The sequence below is a fragment of the Microcaecilia unicolor genome, chromosome 6 (assembly GCF_901765095.1).
Source record: "Microcaecilia unicolor chromosome 6, aMicUni1.1, whole genome shotgun sequence".
Classification (NCBI taxonomy): Eukaryota; Metazoa; Chordata; class Amphibia; order Gymnophiona; family Siphonopidae; genus Microcaecilia; species Microcaecilia unicolor.
Window position 1 is genome coordinate 273,303,814 of NC_044036.1, and position 15,315 is coordinate 273,319,128.

At 44.6% G+C, this 15,315-nt stretch overlaps 1 protein-coding gene across 4 annotated transcripts in view; it reads left to right on the forward strand.

The window, feature by feature from the left end:
• The window catches only part of MVB12B (multivesicular body subunit 12B), a 313,178-nt gene that overhangs the window by 279,649 nt on the left and 18,214 nt on the right, over nucleotides 1-15,315 (forward strand). For all 4 annotated transcript variants that reach the window (XM_030207471.1, XM_030207469.1, XM_030207472.1 and 1 more), the window contains exons 8-9: nucleotides 45-100; nucleotides 5,078-5,137. In XM_030207471.1, coding sequence (XP_030063331.1) covers nucleotides 45-100; nucleotides 5,078-5,137 — 116 coding nt within the window. The remainder of the gene's footprint in view (nucleotides 1-44; nucleotides 101-5,077; nucleotides 5,138-15,315) is intronic.

The following is a 15,315-nucleotide window of genomic DNA, read 5'->3' on the forward strand; positions in this document are numbered from 1 at the left end:
TGCCTCAGTTCTTATGTCAACCCTTGAATATTCTTGTCTTTCAGCAATGGATGGAGTACCTTTCATGATATCTGAGAAGTTTGCTTGTGCCACTGAAGCTGTAAGTAACGTCTTATTCCAGAAGTTTCTAAAAGTTTGGGGTTGTAGGCAACCCAATTCCAACAAGGTCTCTCTTTGGTAGTAAAGTGGAGGCCGCCAGCCGTTAAGAGGTCATACTGACTGGGTTTGTCTAGCTAATGGTGAAAAGTAGCCATACAGACCTTGCTCTCTGAAATTTCTCCACTGGCAAATTGGGGTCACATACAATTTTGCCAGCCAAAAAGTAGGAAGGCAGAGAGCATCCCAGAGCATCGTTTTTAACTTTGAACAGCCAGCACTGATATTTATTGCAGGCCTGCCAAGGTTACCTGGGTAGCTCAAATCTGCCAGCTGATAAATTCAGCTCAGGCATCCAATTCAATTTATCTTCTGAAGGCCAGCAGAACATTGGCCTCAAGTGACTACTTGTTGGTGACTTGTTTGTTTTCCTTAACTTCAGAACGCCCTGCTGTGTACTTTTGTGGGTGCATATTGGATGTACCCTAACTAAGGGGTCCTCTTACCAAGCCACGCTAAAAAGTGCCTAGCGCTGGTGTCAGCATTTAGGTTTTTCACGCACTGTGGCCACTTGTAGCGTGGTGGTAAATAGGCCGCCTTTCCATATTTTTTTTGTAATGGCCACGTGCTAATTATCAATTAGCATGTGGCCCTTACTGCCACCAGTTTAGAAGGCGGTAAGGGCTTCCATGCTACTCCTGCGCTAATCGGACAGCATGCGGTAATGTCCCGCACTACCTGATTAGCTTAGGGCACGCCTGCTGTCTGCTTCCAGGCACGCTTCCCGTGCCAAAAAATAAAATATATATTTTTTAACGCAGGAGTAACGTGCACTGATGACCAGACTACCGCGGGATGCCTCAGCACATCCCGCAGCAGTGTTTTTTTACCACGTGGTAGGCACACGTAGTTCCTACCACAGCTTAATAAAAGGGCTCCTTACTAAATAGCTCATATCAAACCAGTACTGTATAACAGCATTGGGTTTATTTGATTTGATTTAAAAATTTCCAGTCATGTTCGTATCAGGATTGACTCCTGGACCTCTCAAAAGCATCCATCAGTGAGCTCATGTGGAAGCCATGCAGGACCCAAAAAAAAGGTAACCCAAATAATAGTGCCTTTCATATAGATGAGTGGTTTTCAGCCTAGTCCTTGGGACACATCCAGCCAATCCGGTTTTCAGAATATCCACAGTGAGTACAGATGAGGTGGATTTGCCTGCACTGCATCCATTGAATGCAAATTTATCTCATGCACTGTGGATATCCTGATTTCCTTATTAGTTGGGTGTGTCCCTAGGACTGGGTTGATAACCCCTGATATAGAGGCTTCTCTCTTAAGGCGGTAGGGACCCATTGGTTTGCTCAGGTGCAAAAACCAATAGATACAGAGTGCGGAGGTTGAAAATTTGTGTGCTGTGTGGTTTGGAGTCTTAAGCTGGCCATTGAGTGCTTTTAATGGACACACAAAACATGGCAAGTAACCCTTTCAGAGTGGCTATCAGCAGCTTATAGAACAGTCCATCTTGCATGTCAGCTGATTCTTAGAGGAAATGTCCTATGCTTCGAATGTGCAGTAATTGGGTAAGTTTAACAAAAAAAAAGTAAGTAGTGATTTTAAGGAGCCAAAATGTTTAGAACAGCACAGGGGCTGTTCAATTGGTCCTGGCTGGAATATTGGTAGAATTGCACTTAGAGTACAAATGAAATGATTGACTCCAAAGTTCATTTACTTCTGTATCTTTGTAGTGCCCACTAATCCTGGGATAAACAAAGGAAGAATAATTATTACTAATTTGTATTATTTTGTTTGCATTGAAGGTACCACTCTCTCGTAGTGCCACCCTAGAAAGTTTAGCAAGGGAGTTGCAGCCATATCAAACAGTAGCTGCCATGTTTGCGGCGTGTAGCAAAACACAGCTAGAAAAACATTGTCCTTGATTTAATATTAACATCATGACTTGTATCCCGCTACCACCTTTCGGTTCTAAGCAGGTCATAACCACCAAGAAAACTAGAACAATTCTCTGGGAATTACGTGAAACAGAAAGAGAGTAACATCAGGCCTATAATACGTATTTCTTAAATAAAACTGTTTTGCCCTCCTAAATAAAAGATAGGGATTTCCCTGCTCGGTTTGCCAAATAGCATGTACTGAAAACACACAACTGACCTGCACACTCCCCTTGTATTCACACTCTTTCCTTTTCAGTAAAGTAGCATACACAGCCAGAATGTACTTGAAGTTTGTGTAAAACGTTTTATGTCATTTTCAGAAAATATCTAATAGGCCTATTGAAAGCAATGCACAGAAAGTTAATCATTTCACAGTACACGACTTCTTAAATTGCAGAGATGTTCCAGTCTTGTCATTTTGACAGAGATGTTTGCCCAAGGAAGCTGCTTTTATGCTGTGACGGTGACTCATGAATAAGAACGTTTGAGGGCTTGGATATGTCTTCTTCTTGACATGTTTTTAAGGGATTGGGCGTATCTGCTCCTCATGGGAAAGGGAGAAAGGACTCATCCCAGTTCTTAACATCAAAAGCTGGTCTTGGGGGGCTTATCTGGAGCAGTGGAGAGAAGGCCCAAGCACACTGGATGTTACATTGCAACCCGGAAGCACAAGAAATGTGGAGCCCTACTGACATGTTAAAAAGTGCACAAACATTTACTTTCTTTTAAATTAGCTAAAAAGAGTAATACTTTGGTGACTTCCACTATCACATTCCATAAAAATGTGAATCTTTGTGCCCTCTGAAAATGTTGTGTTTTTGTTGTCTAATTTCCATGCGTATCCCCCATTCCCTTAGTGTCCTCATGTTCCAGAGAAACTTGACCCTAAGTTTAGTTTATTTGTGATTTGATATACTACTGCATGGCTAATAAAATCTCGGTGGTATATCTTGCTCTAATGTGGACCTAGTATTTGTGACACCCAGGTACAATTCTTCAGTGGCAAAACCTATGATGGACGACGCCCAAGCAAAATATTACTAAGGGCCCACAGAGCAGGGGGAAGGGATCCACCTCAGAAGATATGAGGGCAGCCATAAGTTGCCCCCCTCCCCAACCATGTACCAGAGGGCTGCATGGGTAGAATGTACACCACAAGTATTCTGGAATCTCCTTCCCACCCTGCCCTCTCACATCTCACCTAGGTCCAGATGCTCAAAACTCTAACGCTGTTCCGAACAGCGCCAGAGAAATACCGCCCAATCGGCACATCTGAGCAGCACCCTCATGCTCAATGCTAATGACATACAGATTTAAGCACTGTCATAGTGTTGAGCATGAGGGGCAACTGCAGGCGGATTGTGCCTGGGCATAACCTCAAGAGCTGTGTCTAGACAAAGCCCCGGTAATCCAGTGGACCCCCGTCCCTCTACCCCCCCCCCCCCCCCCCCCCCAAAGTTGTGAGGGCCTGGTGATCCAGTTGGACCCCGAAGATGGAGGAGGAACTAGGACTCCCTTCTCCTGCTGGGCACCTCCTCAAAATGGAGGTTTCCTGCCCAGCACATCCTGGGATGCATTGGGCTGGACTTGACTACTGTATAGGGGAAAAATTCACTTATATGGTAGTTAAGCCCCACCCAGGGCATCCCAGGATGTGTAGGACAGGGCACTGCCATTTTGAGGAGGTGCCCAGCAGGAGGAGGGAGTCCTAGTTCTTCCTCCATCTTTGGGGACCCACTGGACCACCAGGGTGTTGTTTAATTTTGGAGGGGCCTAGGGTCCACTGGACCACCAGGCCTTCACATCTTCGTGGGGGGGGGGGGGGGGTCTGGGGTCCACAGGGCCTCTGGGGATGGAGTCTTTTGGTGAGGGGGGGCTGGGGTCCACTGGACCACCAGGCCGTCATGTCTTTGGGGGGTAGGGGGTCTGGGGTGTACCGGACTACCAGGGCTTTAGCTTTTGACAGATCAGGGCTTTGTTTGCCCAGGCACAATCCGCCTGCAGTTGTGTCTCTCATGCTGAACACTACGACCACGCTTAAATTTGCATGTCATTAGCATTGAGCATGAGGGTGCTGCTCAGGTGCGCTGTTTGGAACAGCGCCGGAGATTTGAGTATCTGGGCCTAGGTGAGATCTGAGAGGGCGGGGTGGGAAGGAGAATTCCTCCTCCTCCTTTCAAGTTAGGAGGGGATTGGAAGGACACCGCTAGACCACTAGGGCTAGCCCTTGGGGGGGGGGGGGGCGGTCTGGGATCCACTGTATCACCAGGGCTTTGAAGGCTGGTCTCTCTATTCCTTCCTTGTTAGAACCCAGCTCTAGCTCCGAGCTGGCGTAGGGTTTGCTGTGGGAGCAGCGCACTGCCCCACTGAGCATTGGGGAGGAATGTGGGAGGCCCTCATTAGCATATATTTGCATGCTTTTTGCGCCCAGTGCAGGCAAGCTCATTATTCCACACGCTGGCTGGCTCTGAGCATTCAGCAGGAGCAAATATGGGTGCTAGAGGCCATTAGCTTCTGAGCATCAGGACCCTAGTGGCATGATACAGCACAAAAGGGTGTGGTTAGAGACTGAGAATTAATTGGGGGGGAGGGGTGACATACTGGCAGTCATATTTAAAACACTTACCCAAATCCTTATACCCCCAAAGTGTTTTTCTGTTCTTAATGCTGCTGAAATTCTTGAAAAAAGGAAGTGAATGGCTTAGGCAGGGGTAAACTGTTACAAACTAAAAAGTTACTGTTTTAAAGCTCATATGTGCTGTTTGTTTTTTAGTTGAGAAATTCTAACTCTTTTTAATCATGACTAGGTACTGGGTTAAAATAAGGAGTCTTACTAAGCACCGTTTTAAGGAAGACATTCCATTTGGGATTTACATACTTATCTTTTCTTTTTTTTTTTGCTTTTTGTTTTCCATTTGTTGAGTTAAAGGAATTCCCTTTCTTTACAGCAGAAAAGTAAATTCCTGACTTACACTGAATTGCTCTATGTTAAGGTGGGCTGAGGGTTTTCTTTTGCTTTCCAGATGCAAGAAGCTGAGCTCCTGGGAATTACAATCAAATCTCTGGCCGAAATTGAGAAAGAGGTGAGTGTTGTCTGCTTGGTCTGCAGTTGGGGGGGGGGGGGGGGGGGGGGGTCCTGTTCAGTGGTGAGAGTTTATTATTTTACTCCATGTCCTTGTCTAGCAGAGTGTGTCTGGTGAAAACTTTTCCCCAGCTTGACAGGTGGGATCGTACAGGGGAATTACTTCAGTTTTTAGCAGGAATGGCACCGAAAGAGCATACCTCTCTTATGTATGCTCTTCCGGTGCCTGTCGCCCATAAATATTACTAATGTTCTAGTGTCAAAAAGGGATTCATAAAAGAGATTTATTTTTTATGTTTGTTTAAATTATATATTTTTTTTAACTTGTGAAAGTTGGCAGATAGCAGCCCTGAGAAACCGGACAAGTGCAACAGGTACTGGGCATCCTAAGTGAATCTTCAGTTTTGACTCCCCACACACCTCTCCAAAGACGATATGCTTTTAAATATTAAACTTTGTTGTGTGCGCGTATGTGTAACACACACACACACACTCTCTCTCTCTCTCTCTCTCTCTCTCTAGGAGTAAGTCTGCATTCACAGGATCTATTGGTTTGTCTTAACTGAATCTGCTGCCCTGGGTAACTGCCTAGTCTTTCCTAATGGTTAAGCCAGCCCTGCTGGGAAGCAATGCTTCCTTGTCTTGTACACCAGGGGGCAGATGTGGTTTGAGCCATATGTTTACTCAGTGTGGAGGCCAAAGATGAAGTTTGCCTCTTCGCTGATGGAATCCCTGGTCCTTCTACTGAGGCTGGTATCTGATGCCCAGTAGGCATATAGAAACAATTCGACCTCAAAGCAGGCGCATTTCATCCTGGAGGTTTTCTGCTAATGGGTGTTGGGAGGGGACAATCCAAAGCAACTCTGTCCCTCCCCTCACCCAAGAACAATTTCCCTTTGAAAATTGAGGCACATGCACTGAGCAGGTGGTTTTCTTGTGTAATTTGCACATATATAGGAGCAGATACAAGTACATGTCGAACAATATACGAGCTATTTATAATGATGTCACAATGCGTACTCCTCCCCCTCCCCCAGCCTAAATTCATCCACTTAACATAGGTAGGAGAAGCGTTTTCAAGTTGTATTTTGATGAGGCTGAACAAATGTTAAATTGTGTGCATATTTCCCTTCAAATGGGAGTGGGTTTCTTCCTGCTTTTCATCTTCAAAGTCTGGCGAGATCCTGCTTAGTAAATTGAGCATCCAATATTAATCACTGCCCGTACAGAGACCAGCCTGGAAGGCCATTTAACCACTTAATTGCTACAACGAGTTTTAACAGCAGAGAATTTTACTGAAGCTATACATGTGAAAGCCAGTCTAAAATTTTAATTTTTGACCAAGTTAGTTTCCTTGCCCTTGTAGTGCAGTCACATTAAAAAAAGATTTAAAAATGATTTTCTAACTGGCAAGGTTTCGCTTTTTAAAATACTGGTTCCAGCAATTAAGCTTGAGGTATTTTTCCCCCTCCCTTCCCATAGCTCCCAAATGAGTAGAGAAATTCGTCTTGATTATAATTGCTCATAGCCACGCATTTCTAATTTGTGTCTTTTTAAGTGTTAATTGGTAAACAGTCTGAGCTGACATCTTTATGTGTGTGTGTGCTGAAAAATGAATGTATATTGCATTTTTCACTGGAAGCACCTCCTGGTACTGGTGACATCACGATATTGAAGAAAAATTAATGAACATAACCCCCACCCACTGCAAAACTTAAAAGAAAGAAAGAATGCAAATTCAGGAAAATGATTTTTTTGTGGATTTTCATCCAGCTGTGTAAATTTTTTTTGAAGTACAAGGAAACAAACTTTTTCCATAATATCTCAACTACTGTATGTTTGGAGTGTATCTTTTGTGTGCTTTCAACAATCTTTTCTTTTTATCGGTAGGGAGAAGGAAAAAATATTTATTATATAACTTTTCCCTTTTCTTATTTTTAAGAGTTTAAAAACAGTAGTAGTATGGCACCATCTAGTGTCAATATTTTGTACTGTACCTAAAGAGTTTCTTTGCTCCCAGAGTGAAATATTAAATGGTGCATTTTGTTGTATGCTGGAAAATTCTTAGCCTCTATCAGACACTGAACCCCCCTCCGCCTTGTGCACTTGTCAGGGTAACATCACATCTCACTTTTAAATGAGATAAGAGGAATAAAGGAATGATTTATACCAGAGCAAGGGATATGGGTTCAGATTCTGTACCTGTACTTCTACGGTCTATGCCCTGATTGTGACTGCATAGATAGGGATGTGCTGGAGTGTAAATTTTAAGGGGCTTCAACTTTAGCTCTAAAACTTAGTACAAGAACAATGCTGGGTAGACTTCTGCGGTCTGTGCCCTGAGCCCTGAGAAAGGCAAGAACAAATCAAACTCGGGTATCCATATAAAGTATCACATATCATGTAAAATGAGTTTATCTTGTTGGGCAGACTGGATGGATTGTACAGGTCTTTATCTGCCGTTATTTACTATATGTTACAATGGGGCTCGTTTTCAAAGCACTTAGCCTTCCAAAGTTCCATAGAAACCTATGGAACTTTGGAAGGCTAAGTGCTTTGAAAATATGCCTCTATATTACCTATCATGCCTGTGCAAGCCTAAGTATGAGTGCACCACAGAGGGATGAGAGGCTGTGGTTGGTTGCCCCTAATTTAGCAAGGTTTAAAAAAAATCAGCTAGGTATGCATCCTGGTGAGGGGTGACTTAATACTAGATAAAAAGGGAGAAAAGGCAAATATAAATTAGAAACACATGTTGATGTGGGCATCACCACCTTTCACTTCTGGGAGTGGGCAACCAGGGTCCTGAAAGGCCACAACCCACATGCAAATCAATCTCGTGTATATTTATTGTGGAAATTTTGAAAACCTGACTAGGTTGTAGCCCTTGAGGACCATGGGTGCTCACTCCTGTTCTAATAGAAGCTGATATTTTGGAATTTCCAGGGTTAGCCACTGTAAGACAGGATGGTGGGCTTAATGAACCATTGTCCTGATTCAGCATAGCCCTACTCATGTTCTTACATGATATAGCAATCGGGGCAGCACATATATGTGTTTAAAAAGAAATTTTGACTCTTCTGGCCATATGCTTTGTGGCCTGACTGCTGCTACTTCAATGGGAAGAAGAAATGGAAGAATTTTTGTGTTACATGCATGTTGTGACACAAGAGAATAAGATCACGTCACACACCCAAATAGCGTTTTTGAATTAATAGGCAATTACCTCTTAGTGAGATATTTATCCCCTGCATTATAGGGTTCTTATTTTAAACTGCAGTAAAAATTTTAGGTTGTGTGACTTTTTTTTTTTTTTTTTGTTTCAATAAGTTTTTATTGTAAAAAGTGTAGAACAACAACCCCCCACCCAGCACTCATATACAGATCAGAACCCGCCCTGCCCCCCCCCCCCCCCCCCCCCCCCCCCCCCCCCCCCCACCACCAAACAAAATGAGAAACACAAAAGACAACTACAAAATCCATACTGGAGAGATAAATAACAAATCAGCAACACCTCCCCCTTAACAAACTAACAGTAAAGGGTCTTCAACAAACACCCGCCAAACTAACCCCCCCCCCCCCCCCCCCCCCCCCCGATCAAACAATCCTGCCAAATGAGTCCGTCTTGTGATGGATCGAAAAGGCTATGTCTGTGAGGTCCTGCCCAACCTTGACCCTCAAAAGCAAATCCTGCGCAGTGAGACCCACAAATTGTTTCCACTTGGCCGCAATAACGCACTTGGCCGCCGCCTTCTGGTCCTCTCTTATTACTAAGGCCCAACAGACAAGCTGGTGGGTCCAAAGGAAAATGAGTCCCCAAACTGCATCCCAAAAAGGTGATAACTGTAGTCCAAAAAGTTTTTTTCATTCGCCCACAGGCCCACCAGATATGATAAAAGGTCCTTTGCTCCTCCAAGCATCGCCAGCAAATATCCATGGAACTCTGAGGAACCATAGCTTGCAGCCGCACTGGAGTATAATACCAGCGAGTTAATACTTTATAAGCATTTTCTTTAATCAGTATGCAAACAGACGACTTCTTGACTTCACCAAATACCCTCTTCTATTCATCTTGAGTCAATTCCCACCCCAAATCCTGTTCCCTTTGGGACATAAATTTATATTTCACAAACTCCTTCCCCAGAAAGAACTTACATAGCAGAGAAATACAGCCCTTTAACTTCCCCAGGGCAAACCATAATCGCTTAACCTGCAAATAGAGGAAAGGATCACTGCCAGACAGATCATACAATTCCCGTAAATCCTCAAAAGAGCTGATTTCTCCCACATCTAAAAATTCTTGAAAACGTACCAACCCCTGACCCTCCCATCTACCAAAGACTCTGCTCTCGCCCCTGGAGCCGGAGATGGAACTCCAGGACTATACTTGGTCCTGATCCTATCCCAGAGACGTAGCAGATGCGTCATGAAAGGACTGCTTATGTTTCTCGTATACTGGTTGATCCCCAAGATGATGTTCATTGAGCCTCCAAAATCTCTGGCAGGGTTCCCCCCTCTAATCCCTCCAACTCCACCTGTATGATAGCATGATCATAAATGTTAGTAGACTTACAGGCTCATTTTCGAAAAGAGATGGACATCCATCTTCCGACATAAATTGGAACATGGACGTCCATCTCCCAGAGAAGTCCAAATTGGTATAATTGAAACCCGATTTTGGACGTCTCTAACTGAAGTCTGTTGCAAGGACGTCCAAATTTCAAGGGCGCATGTTGGAGGCGTGGTTGAAGGTAGATTTTGGGCGTGCCAACACTTGAACGTCTTTGACCCATAATCGAAAAATGCAGGGACGTCCTAAAGTAAAACTTGGACGTTTTCACTTGGATGTGTTTTTTTTAATGAATAAGGCACAAAAAGGTGCCCAAAATGACCAGATGACCTCTTATTTTAAACTGCAGTAAAATGTTTAGGTTGTGTGACCTTTTTATTTTTGGTTGTTTCAATAAGTTTTTATTGTAAAAAGTGTAGAACAACAACCCCCCACCCAGCACTCGTATACAGATCAGAAATTCCCCCCTCCCCACCAAACAAAATGAGAAACATAAAAGACAACTACAAAATCCATACTGGAGAGATAAATAACCCCCTCCTACCCTCAAAAAACATCATTAAAAATATTGATTGCCAGCCTCTGTGCCAGCCTCAGATGTCATACTCTGGTCCATGACAGCGCATGCAGGTCCCTGGAGCAGTTTTAGTGGGTGCAGTGCACTTCAGACAGGCGGACCCAGGCCCGTACTCCTCCCTACCTGTTATGTTTGTGGAGGAAACAGCAAGCCCTCCAAAACCAACCACCATCCCACTGTACCCACATCTAGGTGCCCCCCTTCACCCGTAAGGGCTATGGTAGTGGTGTACAGTTGGGGGTAGTGGGTTTTGGGGGGGGGGGGTTGGGGGGCTCAGCACACACGGTAAGGGAGCTATGTACTTGGTTGCAATTTATGAAGTCCACTACAGTGCCCCCTAGGGTGCCTGGTTGGTGTCCTGGAATGTCATTGCAGTGCACTACAAATGTTGACTCCTCCCACGTCCAAATGGCTTGCATTTGGACGTTTTAGACATGGATGTCTTTGGTTTCGAAGATCGCTGAAAGTCAAAGACGTCCATATCTAAGGACATCCAAATCCAAGGACGTCCTTGGCATTTTCGAAATAAAAGATGGACGTCCATGTTTTTTTCGAAAATACGTTTTTCCCTGCCCCCGGATTTGGATGTTTTACAAAGACGCCCAAATCCCAACTTGGACGTTTCTTTCGAAAATGCCCTTCTCAATGTGGGCCTCCTGAAGGTTTCCTCAAAGTGACCTATGACACCAGACAAAACAAGTCGGCTGTAAGTACGTTGAGGATGAGTATAGAAGTCTACTGAGTGGGATGATACAAACACCTGACATTGAGCAAATCTAAAGCCCCCATCAGTTTCAAAAAGCCCATCGTTGGGATCCCCTCCCCTCATTAAGACCTTTGGAATGATCTAACGGGGAATCAGACACTTAACAGAAGTGCACCCCTCACCCTAGTCAGAAAAAAGGGCTGGAGACCTGTAAAGCATTTTGCCTGTTGAACATTGGGTGCATAAATATTAACAATTGTGACCCCGTCACTGCTAAGCACCTCCCTGTGTGGTCTCAGAAAACTTCCCCCATCTGAAAAGCACATCGAGAGTGGATAAACATAGCAGCCCCCCCACCCTGGGGCCCATGAGTAAGAGAACTCTCAAAATTCTTAAAATGTAATAAATGTTGGTCCCAGTCCCACAAGTGAGTTTCCTGTAATAAGACTTTATCCCAATGTAACCGTTTAAATCAACATACATTATACTCTTCTTGCCCAATCCCACCTCTCCTTCCCCTCCCCCTACCCCGAGACATACGCTGGCATCTCTCCTGACCCGCCAGCCCTTCCTTCCCTTGGAGGATGCCACCTACTGCCAGGGAACAAGACCCACTGTCACACTACCACTCATCTCCCCCCTACCCCACACTATTTGACCACCAACCCACCCCCCCACCCCCCCCCAGTTGAAAAAAAACTACCCAACCCTCTTTTGCCACACCATTCACACACATATATCATTCACAACCAGCAAAGAACATCCACACAAGCTAAGTGCTGCAGATATCCCCAGTATCACATGCAAAATAGAAAAACTCTAAAGACCAAATACAAAGCTGCGGTTGGTAAAGTGCAAATAATTACAGCCCAGCAAGAAAATGAAACAGTCAGGTATTGTTACTGTCCACTCTCCGCAGGGTCTTAGAATGGGTCCCCGGGACTCTATGCCAACTCGTGTTCATAACCGATTCAGAGAAGGGAAGATTATTACAGCCCAACACCTCAAGATCCTTCCAGGCCACTGCATGGTTGTGCACCACCTTGGACTTGCCGGCCACTGTGAACACCAGGCCAAAAGGAAAAAGCCACCGGTACTGATAATTAGCAGACTGCACAAAGTGGGTGACCTCCCATATTTCATGCCGCTTGGCCAGAGCAGTGCCCACCAAGTCCTGAAACACAGCTATCTTGCAATTGTTCCACACTATGTCCTTCTGAGAGTGGGCTTTTCTCAAAATCTCGTTGAGAGAGTAGTCGTGAAAAAACACTGATATCCCTAGGCACAGAGTCTCACCGCATGCCCAGACTCTGATGCGCCCTGTCCAATGTCGCCACACAGGATCCCGACACTCCCTCACCAATACTGGGCCTGTCCAGCAAAACAAATTGAGCAATACCAAGACTGTGGGCAGGTGGCCACTCAAATTTGTAGTTTTAGGGATCCCTTTTAAATCTTAAATTTCACAGTTGAGACCAGTTTTCAGGATCTTTCACAAGATCCCGAATGATGCTGTGCTCACACCGATGCTGCTGCACTGCCATCTGTAGACCCTGCAAATGGCCCTCCAGCTCATCCAATCTCTCCTCGGCCATTTCAAGTCAACCCCCGGTCTTATGCACATTTGTGCCGCATCTCAGCCAGAGCTGCCTGGACATCGCCTCTTACCTCCTTCATCGCTGCCTGCAGCGCCTTAAGTCACTGGACAAGGTCCTTTGTGGTGATCTCTTCTTCATTGTCAGGAGGGAAGAGCACATTGTTTTCCTTGGAGTCAGAGCACTACAGCGCCATCTTGCCTGCTGACACATTTGCCCGATCTGCATACAACTGGCAGCAATCCTCCTCCTCCGGGACGTATTTAAATTTATCCAGGTGCTTCCTAGTGCTCATCGCACCATAGCGACACCAGAGCACTGCTTCAAAAGCGTGAATACAGGGGAGAAACGAGCTATTTAATCACTGCCTCCATGGGCCAAGTCTCTTAAGGGGCCATTCCCCAACAATAAGATTGCTTCCTCCTCCGGTTCCGTGGCTTTGTTTATTTATTGTGCAATAGCTGTATCTTGTAACACAGCACTTAATGGGGGCATTTCCACAATTTTCTATTTGTATAATTCAAATACTTGATGGATGATTGCTAAATAACTTATGTCAATAGTCCAGCAATCTACTCTCTCAATCAAAATTGTATTGGTTTTAATGGAGAAAAAGACTTCAGAAGCTCAACCAGCTAACTTCGCCTGGTTGATACCAAATTATCCTATGTTCAAGGTACCTCCTTGTATTTAAAGGATATATGGATTAAGCTCTTCATTAGTCTCAAAAACCTCCCATACAGACTTTACTATTATATCAATATATCTTAGTTGCACTTATCTGAGCATTAATCAGGTCGGGGACGCTCTACAGTTAGCTTCTGTTTCGCTTGGTGCTTCTTTAGGAGCGCTAGCCTCCGCCTTTCTCCGAGCTCTAGAAAGATATACTCTGCTGCCCGTCTCGTCTTCCGCCAGGGTCGCTTTACTCATACTACCCCTCTCCTCAAGACCCTTCACTGGCTCCCTATCCGTTTTCGCATCCTGTTCAAACTTCTTCTACTAACCTATAAATGTACTCACTCTGCTTCTCCCCAGTATCTCTCCACACTCGTCCTTCCCTACACCCCTTCCTGTGCACTCCGCTCCATGGATAAATCCTTCTTATCTGTTCCCTTCTCCACTACTGCCAACTCCAGACTTCGCGCCTTCTGTCTCGCTGCACCCTACGCCTGGAATAAACTTCCTGAGCCCCTACGTCTTGCCCCATCCTTGGCCACCTTTAAATCTAGACTGAAAGCCCACCTCTTTAACATTGCTTTTGACTCGTAACCACTCGCCTCCACCTACCCTCCTCTCTTCCTTCCCGTTCACATTAATTGATTTGATTTGCTTACTTTATTTATTTTTTGTCTATTAGATTGTAAGCTCTTTGAGCAGAAACTGTCTTTCTTCTATGTTTGTGCAGCGCTGCGTACACCTTGTAGCGCTATAGAAATGCTAAATAGTAGTAGCTGTAACCATTGAGAGAACTTGGGTGGAAGTAACAGTGTTAAGGGTTCCATTACTCAGATAAGTGCAACTAAGATATATTGATATAACAGTAAAGTCTGTATGGGAGGTTTTTGAGACTAATGAAGAGCTAATCCATATATCTTTTAAATACAAGGAAGTTCCTTGAACATAGGATAATTTGGTATCAGCCAGGCGAAGTTAGCTGGTTGAGCTTCTGAAGTCTTTTCCTCCATTAAAACCAATACAATTTTGATTGAGAGAGTAGATTGCTGGACGATTGATATAACACAATTTTCTATTGCAAGCTATGCATTAAGTACATAAGTACATAAGTAATGCCATACTGGGAAAAGACCAAGGGTCCATCGAGCCCAGCATCTTGTCCATGACAGCGGCCAATCCAGGCCAAGGGCACCTGGCAAGCTTCCCAAACGTACAAACATTCTATACATGTTATTCCTGGGATTTTGGATTTTTCCAAGTCCGTTTAGTAGCGGTTTATGGACTTGTCCTTTAGGAAACCGTCCAACCCCTTTTTAAACTCTGCTAAGCTAACCGCCTTCACCACATTTTCCGGCAATGAATTCCAGAGTTTAATTACACGTTTGGTGAAGAAAATTTTTCTCCGATTTGTTTTAAATTTACTACACTGTAGTTTAATCGCATGCCCCAAAGTCCTAGTATTTTTGGAAAGCGTGAACAGACTCTTCACATCTACCTGTTCCACTCCACTCATTATTTTATATACCTCTATCATGTCTCCCCTCAGCCGTCTCTTCTCCAAGCTGAATAGCCCTAGCCTCCTTAGTCTTTCTTCATTGGGAAGTCGTCCCATCCCCGCTATCATTTTAGTCGCCCTTCGTTGCACCTTTTCCAATTCTACTATATCTTTCTTGAGATGCGGCGACCAGAATTGAACACAATACTCAAGGTACGGTCGCACCATGGAGCGATACAACGGCATTATAACATCCTCACACCTGTGTTCCATACCTTTCCTAATAATACCCAACATTCAATTCGCTTTCCTAGCTGCAGCAGCACACTGAGCAGAAGGTTTCAGCGTGTTATCGACGACGACACCCAGCTCCCTTTCTTGGTCCGTAACTCCTAACGTGGAACCTTGCATGACGTAGCTATAATTCGGGTTCTTTTTTCCCACATGCATCACCTTGCACTTGCTCACATTAAACGTCATCTGCCATTTAGCCGCCCAGTCTCCCAGTCTCGTAAGGTCCTCTTGTAATTTTTCACATTAATACCATTAAACCCCGTAACG